This window comes from Thunnus albacares, chromosome 20 (assembly GCF_914725855.1).
Source record: "Thunnus albacares chromosome 20, fThuAlb1.1, whole genome shotgun sequence".
Taxonomy (NCBI): domain Eukaryota; kingdom Metazoa; phylum Chordata; class Actinopteri; order Scombriformes; family Scombridae; genus Thunnus; species Thunnus albacares.
Genome location: NC_058125.1, coordinates 22,792,695 through 22,812,985, shown reverse-complemented (window position 1 = coordinate 22,812,985; position 20,291 = coordinate 22,792,695). Strand labels below are relative to the sequence as shown.

At 39.0% G+C, this 20,291-nt stretch overlaps 2 protein-coding genes across 3 annotated transcripts in view; one reads left to right on the top strand and one right to left on the bottom strand.

The window, feature by feature from the left end:
• Positions 1 to 6,054, top strand: part of LOC122970713 — a 38,236-nt gene extending 32,182 nt beyond the window's left edge. The window contains exon 6 of one of the 2 annotated variants that reach the window (XR_006399304.1): positions 5,969 to 6,054. The gene's annotated coding sequence lies outside the window, so the exon portion shown is untranslated. Of the gene's footprint in view, positions 1 to 4,622; positions 4,713 to 5,968 lie in introns of those variants that run through there. The other variant, XR_006399306.1, reaches the window with a different exon arrangement.
• On the bottom strand, positions 231 to 18,918 carry ttll6 (tubulin tyrosine ligase-like family, member 6). Its single transcript, XM_044336879.1, is given in 18 exon segments — positions 231 to 1,011; positions 1,476 to 1,611; positions 2,075 to 2,140; positions 2,271 to 2,471; positions 2,619 to 2,648; positions 3,012 to 3,171; positions 4,371 to 4,559; positions 4,719 to 4,897; positions 5,988 to 6,213; positions 6,314 to 6,399; positions 7,803 to 7,946; positions 8,031 to 8,187; positions 8,281 to 8,411; positions 8,862 to 8,980; positions 10,274 to 10,314; positions 10,558 to 10,719; positions 14,486 to 14,670; positions 18,734 to 18,918. Coding segments are annotated over 16 exon segments (2,271 nt in total). The 5' UTR covers position 10,719; positions 14,486 to 14,670; positions 18,734 to 18,918; the 3' UTR covers positions 231 to 766.
• Between the last annotated feature and the right edge of the window lie 1,373 nt (positions 18,919 to 20,291).

Here is a 20,291-nt window from a genome sequence, read left to right as displayed (position 1 = left end):
TGACCTCTTTTTTACCTCCCAATGAAAACGTCAAGATGAAGTCAAACAGGAACAAACTCATCTTCACACATTAATGAAAAATAAAACTATAAAAATAAATAAATATATATTTAAAATATTAAAACATTAGAAAAAAATGAAAAATATCTTTTAAAATCTAAAGAACGGACGTTTTTGTGTATTTTCTTGATTTAAAACATTTCAATAAAGATGATGAAACTAAATCACAATTTAAAAAAAAAAAAATTTATTGACCATCAGTGCAAATAAAGTTTGAATACACGACTGCACAAACACATTTCCTTGAGATAAGAAGCGGCAGGCCTTTATTTGTTAATATCCTCCAGTTAATATAATTTTAATATTAATCTAATAATACTTTCATGAGTCCTCGAGCCGATCGAAAACCCAAAAAAAATCAGTAAGTTTGGATGTCAGGCGTCCCGTCAGGCCCGTCTGCTTCATGTTGGCACTGTAGGTTTGTTTTTTAAATGTGTGAAGAGAAAACCTTACAAAGCTCATCATGTTGTTTCTGCAGAGCTGGAGATTTAGTGGCAAAGCAGAGTCAACTGCACATATATATATATAAAAAAAAAAATCTATTTACAGACATGAGATGTTGGTCGTAGGCACAGTGTGTTTCTGCTTTTTTTCCCAGTTTAAGGCCTCTCTACCTCCAGTCCTCCTCCTGTGTTTATATGTAAGAGCAGCGTTTTTTTTTTTCACATATGGGGATCGTGGCTGCGGGTCCTGACTCGTGGCTCCTTCACTGGCCTTTGCCGTGCTGCGGAGCTCTGCCGCGGACGGAGTTGCGGACGATGTGAGAGAAGCCAGGCCTTCGGACCAGGGGGGCGCGGGTGGAGATGACGAACAGGCTCTGCAGGGCGGTGGGGTCGTGGGACGCGTAGGAGCAGCGCAGGCCTCCTTTAGGGACGTGGTTTATGATCGGGACGCCGGGACGGGAGCGGGCGTCTGCGTAGGAGCTGCTCCTGCTGTCCTGAGAGCCGCTGACTGAGGAGACAAAACACCAGGAAGGAAAAAAAATAAATACACAGAAATCAGGCTGCCAAGTTTTTAAATTATGTGTGTAATAAAGTATCAAACAAAATACACAAAACTTCACTATTAGAGATGTTTTATGTCAAACAACTAATTATTGAAGTTCAGTTTAGTTCATCTGTGGTTGTCATGGATACATATTTTAACATTTTCCAAGTTAAATGTTGCTTCATCACAGTTTCCACCTAAAGTTCATTTAAATTTATGAGGCAATTTTTGTAATGGTGACATTTTTTCACACAGAAACCGTTTAGTTTCACAGCTACATTAATTTTTTATAAAAGAAAAACAGTTTTTAGTTTATATATTTTGCACATAAACAAGCTAAACACTGATTGTATAATAAAATAAGAAGCTTAAACTCTATAACAATCACAAATAAAAGCCGTGTCGTGTGGACGTGTTGTCGTGCTCACCTGGCCAGTGTATCCGCCGGGCGCTGATGGTCCTCCGAGGTTCTCCCGCTCTGCTGCGGCTCTCCGGCTCGTTGGGGTTCCTCTGATCTATCGCGGGCCGGAGCGAGCGCTGCTGAGTCATGTGGGGGTCGACGTGCTGCAACACAGCGGTGATGTGACTTCACAATGAGTTTCATTCACTACTGAGAATTACAACTGAGCAGCCTGAACATTACACAAACCATTTATACAGTTAATAAGTCTTGATTGTTGACTGATAATCATTTGTTGATGTTATGATTTGACTGCTGTTTATCTAAATGGTGACACATGTGGACTCACAGCTGGTCTTTATATTCAGACATAAAACTGATCATTTTACGTTTTTGGGGGGAAACCTGCAGCTTTATTTGAAAACATTTCATTTAGATTTAGTGTGAAACAGCATAAAGATTAAACATGTTTTAACCTTTTTGCTTCTTAGAAAATGATTGGAGGAAAAATGAAGGATGAACAAGAAGCTTTTGAAGTGACTGAATCTGAATTTAGGATTATTTTTTGCTTCTAATTTATGTAAAGAAATAAATATTGCTGGTCTTGTTGTCTCTCTGGTCACGTACCTTCCGTGAGATCTGAGTGCAGAACTGCTGTTTAGTCCTTTGGGAAAACGGCGTCAAAGAGCTCAACTGAAATAAAAAAAAAAACCAGTAAAGAGACTGAAGGATGAAAGAAGCACAATTATTATTATTTATCATTTAATCAACAAGAAGCAATAATTAAAAACAACAGAGACACACTGAGGATGACGACACTCACCTTGGTCTGCTGTCGTCTGTGATGAGCCCGCTTGCTGCTCTGCCGATGGTTGGCGGCGTTGTTGACGTCCTGCAGCAGCCGGTAGATCTGATCCACCACCGCGGGGTCCTGCAGTAGTTTCTTCCTCTGGAGCAGCGCCTCCACGCGCTCCCTCTCCTCCATGTCCTCTTCCTCTTCCTTTTTCTTCCTCTCCTCCTTCTCCTTTCTGTCCTCTTCCTCCTCCTCCTCCTTCTCTATCTTCTTCTTCTCCTTCTCCTCCTTTTCCTCCTCCTCCTCTTTCTTCTCCTCCTTCTCCTCTTCCTCCTCCTGCTCCTCCTCCTCCTCCTCCCAGATTTCAGCAGCAGCTACAGGATCCTCCAGCAGACCAGACAGAGGGCGCTTGGTGAGGAGCTGCGGAGACATTTGATTCAATTTGTTTTTTATTGCCTTACTGTATGTGTAGCCACCGGTTTGCATTTACAATATATTAGCAATTACTGTCACCGAATAACCTTGATAACACCGTTTGTTTTTTTTTCCGTCTGGACAATAAAACATATTTGAATTTGAAATGAGAGACAGCCAATGAAAATAATCTGCGGGAATATTATTCTAGCTAATTTAAAACAGTGTAAGTGTGCATTTACTGTGAGGGGTCAGCCAGAATATGAACCATTCATCATCACAGGACAAAAGCTTTTTGACTCCCTCTTGTGGTTTCATGTGGACTCTGCATCTTTAACGGCTATAAGACAGCCTCACCGGCTGCGGGTGACAGTCACGGTTTGAGTCGGGGGGTCGCGTCTGCGCTCGGCGCGGTTTGACTCTCTCCCCCGCCGTCTCCCCCTGCAGCTCTCTCCTCCGACCCCTCTGGTCTCGCTCCTTCTGCTCCTGCTTCAGACGCAGCTCCTGCAGTTGTTGCCTCCACAAACAAACAAACAAACAAACAAACAAACACGACAGAAGAGAAACTGTAGCATCTCTGATAGAAAGTGAAGAGATTTTTAGATAATTTACTACTAATTAAACTCACTTTATTATTATTTTTCTTGTTTTTAAATTGTTGTTTTTCACCTTCCTCATTAGAGGATAAATATACATATAAATATAAATATAAATAAAAAAATACTTTAATCAAATGCTTCAGTAATGATGAAGAAGAGAAGAGCAACCCTCCACCGAACTACATTCAAATTGTCAAAGTTCTTCCCATTTAGCAGCGTTTGTTACTGGTTTGTGTGATGAATATTTCCAGTGTGTGATGGTTTAAATCATAAGTTATTCTCCATGTTTGTGGTTAAAAATAAATATTTCCCCCGAGTGTCCAGTTCTGCCTTTATTATACATTATTTTAGTAATATTTGATTTTTGTTCCTGAACAGTATCATTCAGTTTTATAATGATGCTTATGTTGTATTTTATTTATATCAATTATATTTTATGATTTTCTTTATAATCATCTATTTTCCTAAAATATTTCTTATTGGTCATGAACAACCAAAACTTACAGCAGTGAAATTACTTTTCATAAAACACAACGTGTTTTATGAAAATCATGGCTTTTTCCTAATTTTTGTCTTTTTTATTGATTCAATAATTATCATTTAGTCAATAAACATCCATCCATTTCCCAAAGCCCAAGGTGACATTTTAAAATATGTTGATTTGTCCGACTAACAGTGTAAAACTCAAAGATATTTAATTTATAATGTAATAAAACAAGAGAAAAGAAGCAAATCTTCACATTTGAAGAAGCTGGAGCTAAAGAATGATGATATTCTTCCTTAATAGATCACTTCAATGATTAATTAATGATCAAACTTGTCTGTTTTTGTCTGAATATATTATAAAAACATCCTCTATATGTTTGCTTGATAATTAGACCGAAATTTTGTTTCACCTCATGATTCAATCTTCAAACTATTTAAACCACTGAAAATAATGTGAGACGCAGCGTTTCAGACGTCTGGATTATATAAACGAGCAGTTACATCATGTAACATTTACAGTTTTACACAACCTCCTGTCGTCCGAGCAGTAAAACATCTCCGTGTGCGTGACGCGGAGCTTCTGCTCTTCCCTGAACTGTACTGAAGGTGTTGAAAGCGCGCCGCGTGTTACCTGGCACACTCCTCTCTGGCTTTGGACGCCGCCGTGTCCTGGAAGAGCGAGCTGCTGTGTTTAAAGTACTTGTCGTATTTCTCGCCTCCCTCTCTGGGATAGATCCTCTTGAAGCCTCCCAGGTGTCTGGCCTCGTACCGCTCCATCTGCTGCACCGTGGCAGCCTGGCACTGACGCAGCTCCTCTGACCTGTGTGGTAAAACACACACACACACACACAGCAATAATAACCTTCATACTGTCTGTCTACAGGAAGCGTACGAGGATGGATGCGCTGTTTCTGTTTAACAATGTATGACCTTGAGGGGGGAAACATTGACACGCTGTTTGCATGTGACGGTGGCGTACCTGGCCTCTCTGGAGCGGTTCTGCTGCAGCCTGTCCTTCACCCTGCGTCGCTCCTCCTTGGTGATCTTGCGGCGGTCGCAGGCGCCCAAGTTGATGAGAACCAGAGTGTCGTACAGCAACGCGTCCTTCACCTCGCGGTCCAGCTGCGAGTCAGTGGTAAAACTCGGGGAGTGATTCACCTGAACGCACAAACACATACAGACACAGAGAAACATTTTAACTCTTTAAACCTCTTTATGAAAAGCTTTATTTTAGATTCTAGTGGAAATCCCCAAATTTCCAAAGATGCCAGATCTGTCTGGCTGAACGAGGAGCAAATATGTTGCTGCACAAGACATCGACAATACAGCTGCAACGATTAGTAAATCAACAACATATTAATCTGCAATTATTTTGATAATCAAATAATTGTTTTTGTCACTTTTTTTAACCAGAAATGACAGAAATTATCTGTTTTAGCTGTTTCAGCTTCTCAAATGTTAAAATTTGATGCTTCTCTTTGTCACATATGGGGGGTTTTGGACTGTTGGTTGGACAAAACAAGACATTTGACTCTGGGAAATTATATTTATATATAATATTTACTGACATTTTGTGGAAAAAATGATTAATCAGGTAATCGAGAAAATAATCAGCACATTAATCAATCAGGGCTGCAACTAACTGTCATTTTAATTATCGATCAATCTGTCGATTATTTTCTCCATTAATCGATTAATTGTTTGGTCTAAAATGGTGAAATGTCTCAACCAAACGTCCACAATCAAAAAGATATTCAGAAGACTAAAGAAACCAGAAAATATTCACATCTGAGGAGCTGGAACCAGAAAATATTTGATATTTTTTTCTTAATAAAATTACTAAAAACAATTAATCGGTTATCAAAACAGTTGGCGGTTAAATTTCTGTCAGTGGACTAATCAATTAATCGATGCAGCTCAATAAATGATAATAAAAATGATAGTTAGGTGCAGTCTGGTGCAGCCGTAAATGAACATGAATATTTCACTCAGTGTTAACATCATGTAGCTTTAACAGAACAAACATGATACTGTCAGACTGTGTGGAATAAACTCTAAAAACACTAAATCTACTTTAGGAGGAACTAAAAGAGGGAAAATGTTAAAAACAAACTCATCGTCTGCACTAAACTGCATTAATACAAAAGACTGTTTATAACTTGAGAATCTGAAGGTCACAGTAACAGATAACATGTATATTTATGTATTAATACACTGTGTATTGAACAGGGGCATCGTGGTCTCTCACCTCCAGGACCCAGGGTCTGAGCCGGTGGTCCAGCAGCACGTCGAAGCCCAGGATCTCGAAGCAGGCGCTGCCGGTGGTGTGGTTGGGGAAGCACGTGTGGTAGTTATGCTTGAGGATGGGATGAGCGGAGATCAGAGTCTTTACGATCACGTCCTCGATGTCGTTCCACATCTTCTCCGTGTTGCAGCAGTTGGACTCCAGGTACTTGTTCAGCGTTGAAAGCTTTCTGGGTGACAAAAACAAAACAACAAACATACTATAAACCTGCGATATTTGAGAGTCTTAATAATACGACTCGATGTGCATCATCTGCGGTGTTTATGTACCGTTTGCTGCCGGTGTCCTCGTCACGGACGAAGTTCTCGCTGTGCTTGTTGATGGAGTAGTTGGTGAGATGCATGCAAACGTCATCCTGATGTTGGAGAGATAAATCACAGACAAGAAGAAAAACATACAGTTATATTTACAGTTTATTCTTGTGTGAAACCAGAGTTAAAATCTGGCTGGTGGAGCCAATTATACACTAGAGAAATATAAATAATTTGTATTTTACTGTGTTTATTTTGCTCAGAATAAACAGCTCTATTTAAAACAAACTGCCTGTGTTTGTTAGTTAATTTAGTTGAAGCTGTGGAGCCTGACGAGCACATTGATATTTGATTGTGCTGAACTTGTTTATTGTGTTTTAGCATTTTTCATTCTTGTCTTTGAAGTTTTTCAGTAAACGGTTGAAACAAAGAACATGAATTACAGACTTTTAATGAAGCAAGTGTCAAACTATATACTTGGATTTTAATGAATTCTTATATTTTTCTCATTATTTTGTTTGTAATCATGATGATTCAGGTTATTTACTCTGGAACCACTGATGCAACATTATCAAATATCACTTTTTATTGTAAAATACAGGATATTGATCATCACAATGACTATTTCTTGTCCTTAAATGTTGTCTGTGGCACTCAGGCCCGACTGTAACTCTACTTAAGAAATAAACCTTTGTAACTGGGTCACGAATATACACTTTCATTTTTTTAAAAAGCCTCAGTTATTTCCTAAAACAGCTGGGCGCTGAAGTTTTTCACAAACGTTACTCAAACAGGAGTAAATAGAGAATTTAGTGGGGACTATTTTCAACTGCGGATTAATACACATTTGGTGCTCTAGTGAGTATTTCTGGCAGCAGGACGGTGTGTGTTTGTGTGTGTGTGTGTGTGTGTGTGTGTGTGTGTGTGTGTGTGTGTGTGTGTGTGTGTTTGTGTGTGTGTGTGTGGGATCGAGTCAAAATAAACTTAAGTGTGTATTCATGGTAATGAAGGAACAACAGAATAACTCATTGATGTGTTTTTAGCCTCTTTCACACAAAGTTCCTGGTAAATTACTGGAACAACCTTTCAGGCACCGCTAGTGATTTTCACTCTTCACACACGTCACGGCATTGCTGGAATAGATGGGGCGAGAAACAGTCCAGCAGATGGCGGTCACGCAACAATTATGGATGCCAACCGCCATAAAACTCAACAGAAGAAGAAGAAGAGGACGGCTGTACGCGGAGGAAGACGTCTCTTATTATTTTCAGAAACACAGCGGGCGAGGAGCTGTTTTTGTTCTCGTAATTTATTTATTTATTCAACAACTGTGTGAGACTAATAGTTTTTGGACAACAATGGAGCTCGATGGCACAGAGGAATAAAATATATCAACTAATAATACTTGTTAGTGGATCAAATCATTGTTGGTTTTGGTCTTTTTATGAGTTTTTAACAATAAGAAGAATACAGAGTATCACCAGACTTCTCCTGGACCAAGTCTTACCACGTTGCCGTGTGTTGGTTCGTTGTACTTTGTGGTGCAGAAGCGAGCCAGTCCCTCCTTGAACATGAATATGCTGAACGGGTCACATGACGTCACCAGCACGTAGATACGCAAGTCGAACTTGTACCCGTCGATTATGAGAGGCTGAGGAGGGAATTAAAAGCACGTTTAAACTTCATCGTGCGTGTTTTCTGGTGTATGTGTGTTGTTGTAGTTTTAGATCCTCACCCGGGAGATGTAAACCTGACAGATCATATGTTCTCCAGGTTGAATGTCTCTGCTTGATTTGGTGATGAAGATGCCTTTTCCTTGGCAACCTGTATCTGGCTTACAGATGTACGTTTTGCTTTTTTTGGCCCTGGTGTACGCTTGGAAGTCACTGTAACTGCAAAGCACATTTGGATAAATTAGTTTGTTAAGACACTTTGAGAAAGACAAATTTAAAAAAGCAAAGTTATGGTGAAAAGTGCAAACTGACTCTGCGGGAAGGCACCACGTTCTGGGGAAGATGTTGTAGTCTTTGGGGAAAAGCTTGAGCATGCGGTTCATGTTTCTCGCCAGTAAATCTTTGCGGCAGATCTCACTCATCCCTGGGAAATGGTTTATTTTCTGCAAAGACAAACGAAACGCTCTCAGTTGTTTACATGGGAAGTTTTCTGTGGGCATGTGAGGACTATTGATACTAGACTGTATAGTTTTATGTGTAAGACTGATACTCAAAGAGAAGACTGGGGAACGTTGGTGATGACCTGCTGAATAATAACTGCTCTGAATCACCCAGTTAGATTACAAACTGATTGCTAGAGCTGAAAAAACGTTATGAGCCATGAATACTAAGCCCTGAAAAAAACTATTCAATCTCTCATAATCTACAGTAATCTATATTTCTTTATTATTTCACAGGTAAGCGGATAAATGACATTGAAATAGCAGAGTGACTGATTTCTTCTGATTCATCTCCAGATGTATAAATTGAATTACCAGACGATTATTTTACAGTATTGAATTCAGTTAAATGAGTCCTTTAAGATGACAGCAGGGATGTGAGGAGGAGGATACCTGATAACGTTTCATGTCTTTAACACGGTCCAGAGTCACAGAGCAGTCGGTCCAGAACAGCGTCCAGTCTTCCGCCTCCGCCGCCTCTCTGAGGCCGTATCTACGGGCAGCACGCCGCACTGAGACAAACATACATCAAAGAGTATTTTTTACTGCTATTAGCATGTGTGTGTTTATTATTGTAGTGCATGTGTTTCAAAGACTCGAGGTATTATGCATTAATTACTGATGTAGGAGCTACAGATCAATCATAAACGTAAGATAATACGCTGATAATTTGCTCTTCTGGTTTCAGGGTTTCCAGCAGTTTTTGGAACTTGGCTGCAGGGATTTACTCCCCGTTCAGCCACAAGAACATCGGCTCAGGAAACCATTTCTTATAGACCTGGCTGTATGCATGGGGGCCTTGTCATGTTGAAACAGGAAATGGTCTTCCTGCCACAAAGTTGGAAGCACATTATTATCTGTCATGGTATGCTGTAGCATTTAGATTTCCTGTCATTAAAACTGAGAGACTGTGCCTGAACCATGAACAACACTAGCATGGACAGGGGTCTCCACATACTTTTGGCTTGTATTTTGTGTTTTCCATGTTTATAAACAGCATCTGTTTTATTCAATTAATTCATTCTACAAGACTAAAGTCTCTGTAAATATAAATGTCTAGAATGTTGCAGTTTAAAGGACAGTTCACAATTTTTTATGTCCGTCTTAAAACAACAGTCAGGAGCCCAAATGGACATTGAAACATATTTTTCTTGCTGTAATCATTCCTCCTGTTCATACTGACCATTAGAAGATCCTTCATAATGCACTTACAATGGAAGTGATGGGGGACAAAATCCACAGTCCTCCTTCTGTGCAAAAATGTATTTAGAAGTTTATCTGAAGCTAATCTGAAGCTTATGTGAGGCAACAGCCGTCTGAGTTAGTCAAATAAAGTAAATATCTTCCACAGATTCTTTTTAGTAAAAGTTTCCTTCCTTGTGTCTCGAAGGACGGTGTTTTCCTGTTCAGCTGCAGTGGAAGGATTGTAAGAAAAAGAGGGAATTTGGCACTAAAAAGGCAGTAACGTTGAAAGATATATACATGATTTGTCTAATTTGGACAGCTGAAGCCTCATGTTACCTATAAATAAACTTTTAAATACATTTTTGCACAGGAGGAGGACTGCAGATTTAGTCTCCCATCACTTACATTGTAATCAGTTTAGGGGAGGATCCTCTAAAGGTCGGTATGAACATGAGAAACGACTACAGCCAGCAAAACCTGTTTCAATGATCACCGGGCCACCTGACTGTTGTTTTAAGACAGACTCGAACATCTCTGAACATATCCTTTAACATAGACAACTCTGCTACATGACATAATAATAAACATTCATAATTTAGTCATCTCTGGTCCAAACGTACCACTTTCATATTTGCAGCTGGTGAGGTTGATACACAGTCATCTGGAAGAGAAGAGAGACAGAAAGAGGGACAGACATCTGCTTTGCTGCAAGGGCCTACGGTTATCTCATTACGCTCGTCTTTTCCTTTTTCAAAATGATGAGGACAAGTGAGAAAACAAAAACTTAAAGGAGCCTCCAGGACAAGTTATAAAATCATAACTGTCGAGGTGCTCGGCGTTAATATACCTGCAATGGGGAAATATCTGTAGATGTGCAAATGGAGGAGATCCGGCAGTAAAGTACCTCTTCTTGTTTTTCCTCCTCTTCTTGTTGATGGCTGCAGGGTTGCAGGCGGGGGCTCTGGTTTGGCTCTCGCCCCCCTCTCCCTCTGCCTCTGCCTCTCCCTGCTGTTCATGTTTATGCTTATCATCATCTCTGTCTGGGCTGTCCACAGGTAAACCCATCCTGGATGCGCACAAACAAAGACAAAATGTGCTCATTTGACTAGGAGCAAATAGCAAAAAAAAAAAAAAAAAAAAAAGCTTATGTGATAATGTAGACAAAAAAGAAAACAAATGATGTCCATTTCATTTACTCATTTACATGTTTTTAATGGGCTGTGCTGTACAGCCTCACAATGAAATTCAATCAAACAGAACAGAGTACATGCTGTAAGTGCACGCATGGAATCATGTTTCCGTTTCCATTTCTCTCATCAGGTGAGTGCTCCGGCTGTCGGCACGCTGTCACACACCGGCATTCAAGACTTATTGTAGCACGATGGATACAAACAGTGACAGCGGCAGAGAAGAGAAAAACAGCAACAGCGACTAGAGCAGAAATGCTACTGAAATAACCACATTAAGTTATTTACAACTTAAATTCTATTGACTTCAATAATGTTGACACAAACGCAACACCAAAAGTCGTGTGAGGGAAGTAAACTTTACACTAATACGATTTAAATTTGTCCCATTTTTCATTAAACTCTGATTGTTGAAGTTTCAGAACGAGACTTTTCATCATCACATATATTTTCAACAAATGTCCAGCCACACAGCAGAAACATACTGTATGTCTCAGGTATTTCATAACCTGGTATCTAGGGTTATTTTCATTATTGATTATTTTCTCAATTAATAGATGAGTTGTGTTTTCTACAAAATGTCAGAAAATGGTGAAAAATGTCAAAGATGTCTTGTTCTGTCCCGACCAACAGTCCACAACCAGAAGATATTCAGTTTACTGTCATAGATGAAAAAACAAACCTGAAAATATTCACATTTGAAAAGCTGGAACCAGAAAATTTGGACATTTTTTTTCTTAAAAAATGATTCAAAACGATTAATCGCTTATCAAATTGGTGGCGATTAATTTAATAGTTGTCAACTAATTATTGCAGCTCTAATTTCTATTTATTATTGATTCATCTGCTGATTATTTTCTAAATGAATCGATTATCATTTGGTCTATAAAATGTCAGAAAATAGTGAAAAATGCCCGTTATAAATTCGAAGGTGTCGCCTTCAAATGTCTTGTTTTGTCTGACCAACAGTATAAATCCCAGAAATATGTAGTTTACACAATAAAAAACAGAGAAAAGTAAGAAGTCCTGCCATTTGAGAAGCTGGAAACAGAATGTTTGGCGTTTCTGCTTAAAAAATGACAAACGATTAATTGAATCTCAAAATAGTTACTGATTAATTTTCTTTTGACTAATCGATTTATCCTTACTCATACATCAACGCAAACCTTTCACATTTTTTGACCCTCTATGCTAAAAGCATTTTTAAAGTGTGACCACTTCGGAGTGACTGAGACGTCTCTTTTATCATAAATTAAGTGCACATTCATCTATAAGATGAAGACGATAAAGTCTATAGGAATAAATGTAGGTGACTTAAGTTCCACTTGTGTGTTCTCCTTCTTAAATGTCTGTCTGCACTCTGACCGGAGCACAGCGGCCGGCGATCGTCTCAGCTGTTCGCCTCTGCATCCTATCTGGTGTCTTGTGGGGTGAAGGTGAGGTCAAGTTAATTCCTGGTAATGATCGTGATAGAGTACTGGGGGGTGGGGGGGCTGGTTGGTGGTGGCAGTAAGGAGGGACATCCCAGGTACACGGTGGGAGGTTACAGTGCTCGGTAACAGTATTCTGATCCAATGATCTGGATAATCCTGGCCATGAACTGTGAGCTTTACACTGGGCCGAGACGCCCCACTGACCTCAGCCCGGATACGGTTACAGCCCCGCAAATGATTTCACCAAGATCCTCCCTCAGCGTACGACAACAACAGGTACATGAATAACACCTTTGTATTATCTGTCCTCAACAAACAATGACTGGACTCCATAAGAATGACTTTGTCACTTGTTAAAAATTTAAAAGTTAACATTCAGGCAGGTAGACAGACACACCATGCTATGCTAACACTTACTAGCATCTAATTTCCTTTAAAAACAACAAACTGCTGCACTAAACACAATCTAAAGATTAGATATTTGTAATTTCTGACATTTAGCTCTTGTTGCTATGCAGGTTAAATGCACTTATTTTAAGCTGCTTTGGACAAAAATGCCTGAAAGAAAAGATAAACCTTTAAAGGGGACCTATTATGCTGATTTCAGCTTGTTGTACTCCACTAGAGTAGCTTTGCATGATTCACAGTTCAAAAATTACTATCAATTATTTATCTTATACTGGCCCTTTATGCAGCCCCTCAGTTCAGCCTCTGTCTCTAACAGGCAGTTTGTCTCTTTAAGGCCTTCCTCACGATGAGCCCACCCTGTTCTGATTGGCCGGCTTTCAGGAAGCCTGCCGACGGGCAGCCGTATCAGAGTCGTGTTAAGTTACTGTTGATGCAAACCCAACATTTTCTCCTTTACTGCTTCATGTTAAAAGCTTTTAAATGACTAAATAATGGGAGACATTTATTGGGAAGAATTTACAGGAAATGAAACTTGTTCCTCACCGAATTACCGGAGCTTTGTTAGCAGTGCTAAACTGGTCAAAACAACAACATATGGAGATATTTGGAGCTAATTGTTCAGCAGATCAGTTAGAAATAATGCAGTACAAGCAGAAACAGTGATGATGATGTTTGATGAAGAACTGCAGACGACCAGCACAACTCCAACAGGTAACTTATTTTACTTGGCCTTGCTGTGCAATGGAGTCGTGGCTTGGTGTGTCTACCCCCAAAATAATAGAAAAATGCCATAATGTTAGTTTAGTGGAGCAGTGGAGCAGTGAAGTTGTGCGCTGTGCGTGGAGCAGATGACCATATAAAGAAATCCGTCACTAGTTGACGTCGACTCGAGCTGAAAGTAGAAAAAAACGTTGGAAACCGAAAGTTCAGGGCAGTCTGAAGCCGGTGCTTTTTGCTCACAGGGATTACTGCTACATCAGTTTACCTCATTATTTGACACTTTAGCCATGTTTCATATGAACATCCGACAATGTAACAACATATATATATGATAAAAATAAGGAAAAGCATAATAGGCCCCATTTAAATTCTATATAAAAAACATTTTCAAAATCTCTAATTAGAATTACAAATTGGTATTGCACACAACAGTCCAAAAATCCACTTAATTTGCAATGACATGAAACAGAAAGACAGCAAATCTTTGCACATTTGAGAAGCAGTAACAGGCAAATGCTCTCTGCTTTTACTAGATAAATGACTTAAATGATCATTAAAAGCCACTTTATTCATAATATACTAATTGTTTAATTACTAATCACAATCACTCTGGTTTCAGTGATGCAAAACACTCATTAATTGCATTAATGCAGTCTAATCGAACAGCCCTGCTATGAATTCCACTTTCATGAAGGCTATAATGTTCAGGTTGTATTTTAGCTGTTTTAGAGAGGTGCTAATTTAACTTTCTGGTCATTTTTGAGGCTGTCGACTGTTGAATTGAATGTAATATTTAGTCTACCTACTTTGATATAAACAATGCAGATAAAATATTAGAAACACCTCTCAGTATAATGCAATAATGTTTAAAAGCACAAACTACAGCTTCCAAAAGCACCATTAGGTTGAATCAGCACTTCTGTAAAACAGTTTCAACTAAAAGTGAACATTATAACCTTCATGCAGGTAGGATTTATTGCAGCATTGTTTTAGTTTTAGCTGGGTTCACCTTTTAAATTGGCAGCTGAGCAAATTTCTAAACTTCACTGTCAAGCCTCACATTTGAGAAATGACTCTGACTCACCTGCACTCTCAAGCCTACATTTGTGAGGACACAGGTGTTGGAAGAAGCTCGGGTCCTGCTGCCGCTGCACCTCTCTGACACGGGAATCTTCTTTGTCTCAAGAGCCCTTTAAGATGCTTTCACACTCCTCATTAGACAAACCAATGAGCCACATCTCAACCTTGTGCACCGTCTGCTTCTGGACTCTTAAAAAAAAACAAAAAAAAACAGAGTAGATTTGTATCATCACAAGGATGGCTCACTTCAGATTGATTTACACGGTCAAGCATCAGGCCCAGCGGTGGATCTGGTGACCAATTACAAACTGTGGGGACAAACACCTGATCCGTCTTGACATGATGGAGAGAGAATGAGCAGGAGACCTCAGCAGGGAGCGACAGGAGAGGGATAATCCCTGATATTTGTTCACTGAAATAGGAGAAGAGCTTTTCAACACTTCAAGTTGTTAAATTTAAATCTGTGCTGAAAAGCGGCGTGGCGGCGTGTGGTGTAAGTGAGAAGGCAGTACATCGATCTTCTTGGCCAAGTTGAAACGGAGTACCTTCAGTTGAAGCGCCGTCTTAGATTGAAGACATTAAAAATAGAGCGCAGGTAGAAGCTCACGCACTTGGAAGAAAAGAAAGTAGACGGACAGGACGCTGTTGTCATGGCAGCTTACAGATATCGATCAGATCAAAACAAGACTGGATGTTAGTGAGGCTGACGAAAAGCACAAAGTGGCCAATTTATAAACTGATTAATCAGTCAATCAACATGAATTAATCATTAGGTGACAACCTACACCCTTCCACACTCACTTATCTACCTTTTGTCCTTCTTATGATGCTTTAAAGATCACCTGCGAAGGCTCCACTTCTGACGTTGGCTGATGAATTGACAAGTCGTCACTGTACGTACATTTGCATACATGTGCAACTGTATGAGTGAAAAGCTTTTGTGTGTGTGTGTGTGTGTGTGTGTGTGTGTGTGTGTGTGTGTGTGAAGAGGAGAGAGAGAGAGCAATGGGCCCTCATACAATTACAGAACAGGCCAATTATAATTTAATGTGACAACGGTGTATTTTTATGGAGAGATATTAAATTAGGGTAGGAGGAACAGCCTGCACTCTTTTCTCTTATAAACAAAATATTCCTTTAACAAATTAAAGGAAAAACCAGTCCAGGTCTGAATGTTTGACCCCTACAGTGAGGGGATCTTGTGGCTCTGTGATGCTGTGGGGGGCATTTTGCTGGCATGGTTTGGGTCCACTTGTCCCCTTAGAGGGAAGAGTCACTGCAAACCAATACAAAGTTGTTCTTAGTGATCACCTTTATCCTATGATGAAACATTTCTATCCTGATGGGAGTGGTCTCTTCCAGGATGAACAATGCACCAGTTCACAGGGCACGAGGGGTCACTGAATGGTTTGATGAGTATGAAAATGATGTGAATCATATGCTACGGCCTTCACAGTCACCAGATCTCAACCCAGTTGAACACCTATGGGAGGTTTTGGACTGACGTGTTAGACAGCGCTCTCCACCACCATCATCAAAACATCACATGAGAGAAAATCTTTTAGAAGAACGGTGTTCATCCCTCCAGAGGAGTTTTAAAGCGGAGCACTGAAGCTGTTCTGACGGCACACGGTGGCCCAACACCTTACTAAGACACTTTATATTGGTTTTTCCTTTAATTTGTCCCCCGTCTGCAGCATGTCTCAGGCGTTATACAGTATTAAACATAAAAGGTATTGACAAACTACCTATTTAATTTGGAAGGCTTGTTGTAAATAAGTACAGCTTTTTGAGTAATGCTCTGCTAGATCAGAAATCACCATTTTAAAACATTAGGTTCTGTGCACCATTCACTCGTTTCCTGTAGCAAACATGCAAAAAATTCTGGCATTATTCAAACTGTGGCTGTTTGATTTCAATGTCTTGGTTGTAAAATAAAATAGATAAATATGAACTACGAGGACAAACCCTGAGAGAAAAGAACAGGAAACTCCACTAACATAAAGAAATTTAGTTCATCTTCAGTGTAACCTGGAGCTGAGCTACAAGTTGAAGCCACAAAAATCTGGCTGCCTCCCGTCCTTCCTGTGTGGAAACTGATTTCCCCTCAAGAGGTCTTCACTTCTCCCCTGCAAGTATAAGTCTTTCAACATGCATACATCACAGTAAATGTACCGGGGTTAGCTCAACGGATAATTTGCACCTGTACTCCCAACATCCTACTCCAGAGTGAATAATAAGCAGCTGCCTGAAAGTGAAGATACTGAAATTACACGGTCACATTAATGTTATATAGTGTGCGTATTAGTGTAACAGGGTTATGTGTGTGACTAAAAGGCTTGAAATAAAGAATTTAAGGCAACTTAAGCGTGGTGAATGTTTGATGATAGAGGGAATAGCTGAACGAAATGTGAACGTTCAAAGCTGCCAGTTGGCTGTGGAAGAAGACCTTTATGGCTCAATGCCAAAGTCGGAAAAAATATGTATCCCTCTGGTTTTTAAAAGATCGAGGATGTGGAGAAACCTGAAAAAGTAATTTACTGGAGCAAACAGTTTTGGTTACAGTCACAGCAGGTGGACCAGAGAAAACATTCACTTTATAATATCTGTATAAGAGTTTGGGTAGCTAGTAGAGCTGCAACGATTAGCTGCCAATTTTTTTGGTAAGCAATGAATTGTTTCATTTGTGAGAAAAAATGTCCAAAGTCTCTGAGTCCAGATTTTTGAATATGAATTTTTCTGTTTTCTTCAGTCTTCTGTGATGATAAACTGAATATATTCAAAACAAGACATTTGAGGACGTCACCTTGGACTTGAACAACTTTTTCTGACATTTTATAAACCAAACAACTAATCAATTAATTGAATCAAATCGCTAGTTAACACAGCTGTCAGTGTTGCAATGAAATCTGTGACTCCTCAGATTACACTAGATTGAACAATGACAAAAAAAAGGTTGGTAGACTAACTACTGAAAGTGTTGCTGTACAGACAAATCTACTAGATATCATCTTTCTGCTATAACAGCTATCAATATCTGATACCTGATCTGTAGTACTTAGATAGAATCATAGACAGTATTTTCATTATTTTTGATAACAGATATTGAAATACAGTATGTGACTAGAGCTGCAATGATTACTCAAATTAACAAAAAAGTAATTACTAACTGATTTGGGAATTGATTAATCATTTTAGTCATTTTTTTAAGCAAAAATGCCAAATATTTGCTGTCTCTGGCTTCACAAATGCCAAGATTTTTTTCTTCCCTCTGTTTTCTATCAGTGTAAACTACGGTAAATATCTTTGGTTTTTAGACTGTTGGTCAGGCAAAACAAGACATTTGAAGACCTTGGACTGTAGGAAATCATAACAGGTATTTTTCACTTTTTTCTGACATATTATAGGCCAAATGATTCATCAATTAATTGAGAAGATAATCGGCAGATTAGTCAATAATGAAAACAATGCTCCAACAATTACTCGATTAATTGTTTTGACTCATTTTTAGAGAAAAAATGCCAAAATTCTCTTGATCCAGCTCTTAAATGACAATATTTCCTGGTTTATTTAGTCTTGTATGATAGTAAACTGAATATCTTTGGGTTGTGGACTGTTTTGAGGACAAATGAGGACGTTTTAGATTGCATCTTGGGCTTTGGGAAACAGTAATTAGGCTATAGACTAGAAAATAAGCAGTCAGATTAATCGATAATGAAAATAATTAATAAATTGCAGCCCTATGTGACCAGTAAAACTCTTTGAGGTCATAGAATATAGTGTGACATACCATTCACTAGTTAGCTGTTAAATGCCATAAAATGTCAATTTAAAGACATAAAATTAAATTAAGCTTTCCTGTGATTATATATCAATCCATATCCGTATATCTGATCTCATAAGACTTTGAATCTCGCACAGATGCTACTTTAATGTCGTCCAGAGCCAAAAAGTTACACAAAACGTCTCTGAATTCTTCTTTTATGAATCATTAAGCTTCTTTAATAAGCTGCACAGGTTCAGTTTTTTTTAGTTTTAATTCAGTTTCTTGAGCTTTGTTTCTTTTACACTGAACAAATCAAGTAAAACATCGCAACAGCATGACTTATTATGTATGTACTGTGCTGTTGCTATGGTAACGAAATGCCGACTTCTCCCCTAAGCGCGAGCGAGTTCATGCTAACTGCCTTTAGCTGAGCTTTAGCTTTTAACAACTTTTAAACGGCTACAAACGTCTTAGAGCTGAAGTTACCGTTAGATAAAAGGTGTGTCCTCTTGTTCCCGGTGAGTAGCGCCAACCTGCAGCTTTCTGTCCGGTTGTTAGTGCTGTTATCGGCGGCTCGTGTGTTGCAGTTTCCGCTGGACGCACAGTGAAGCTGAAACAGACAAACGTAAACATGAATGAAACATGGCATTAACTCGAGCCACTCACGCGCATCCCCACTGCGGTGCCCGTTTCACTTTCAGCCAATCATGAGCGAGGAGGTGTGAGAGCTCTCGTGTCTGATTGGCTGCTGCGTCACCGATGAGGAAAGATGTAAAGGGTCATCCACAGGTGCACCCTGCAGTTTATGTGCTTTATAACCAATAAACTTTAAATTAAACATATCTAATGTATTCATTCAGTCTAAAAAAAGATTTTTAATTTCACGGGCTTAAATTTTGTTAATAATATATGATTGTTTGTCATTTCATTCCGACATTCAAGAGGAAATCATCATTTCCATCACACAAATACTAAATATTTTAGATCAGTGGTTCCCAACTTGGGGTTCCGGACCCCAGAAGGGGTCGCTGGATTAATCATAGGGGTCGTGAGATACAGGATAGGATACGGAAAAAAACATATTTTGGACACACAAAATTGTGATTTTTTTGGTCAAACTTTCTTCTAATTTGTGCTTCATTTCCTGTCGATTAGTGTTTTACCTCATCGGGCCTCTACAAGTTATTCAAATAAAACAAGTCCTCTTTCTAGAGCTGCAAAGTTAGTCCATTAATCGATTCGACAGAAGACTAATCAGCAACTATTTTGATAACTGAATAATCGTTTTTGTGATTTTAAGCAAGAATGAAAAAATATGCTGGTTTCAGCTTCTCAAATGTGATGATTTGTTGCTTTTCTTTGTCGAATATGATGATAAACTGAATATCTTTGGGAGGTTTTGACTGTTTTTTCACTATTTTCTGACATTTTGTTGTCAAAACGATTAACCGATTAATTAAAACAATAATCGATAAGTTAACTGGTAGACAATGCAACATGTGCAGATAAATAAGATTAATCAATCATGTTCATCATTTCCACAACACAGAGCCTATTTTGTGTACAATAGATAACCTACAAATAAGATAAAATACAACTTTTTTTAAACGTGAGACTTTTAAACGTGCATTTATAGTTAAACTGTGAAAACCTTAACGTGCAAGGTAAATACGGTGTGACACTAACATCATCTAAAACAGTGGTTTCCAACCTTTTTGGCCTGCGACCCCTTAAAATGGAAGCAAAGTCTAGCTGGGACCCCTCGTCAGGTCAACCCAACAGGAACCTTGTTACTGACCTCTTTAAAACTGCATTCAAAGTGTAAATCCACATTAAATCAATAAATGGACCTTTTAATCATGTTCAGGTGTTTTATCTTTGACAGCTGATGGAAACTTCACCAGTGACCAAAGGTGCAACATGAATGTTTAAACTAATTAAGAAGCCTTCTAATTATTTATTTTATGAAAAAAAAGATGTTTTACTACTCATCGTACCAGTTCCTGAAGCATGAACATGTGACCTGGACTTCCTGAATGTCACT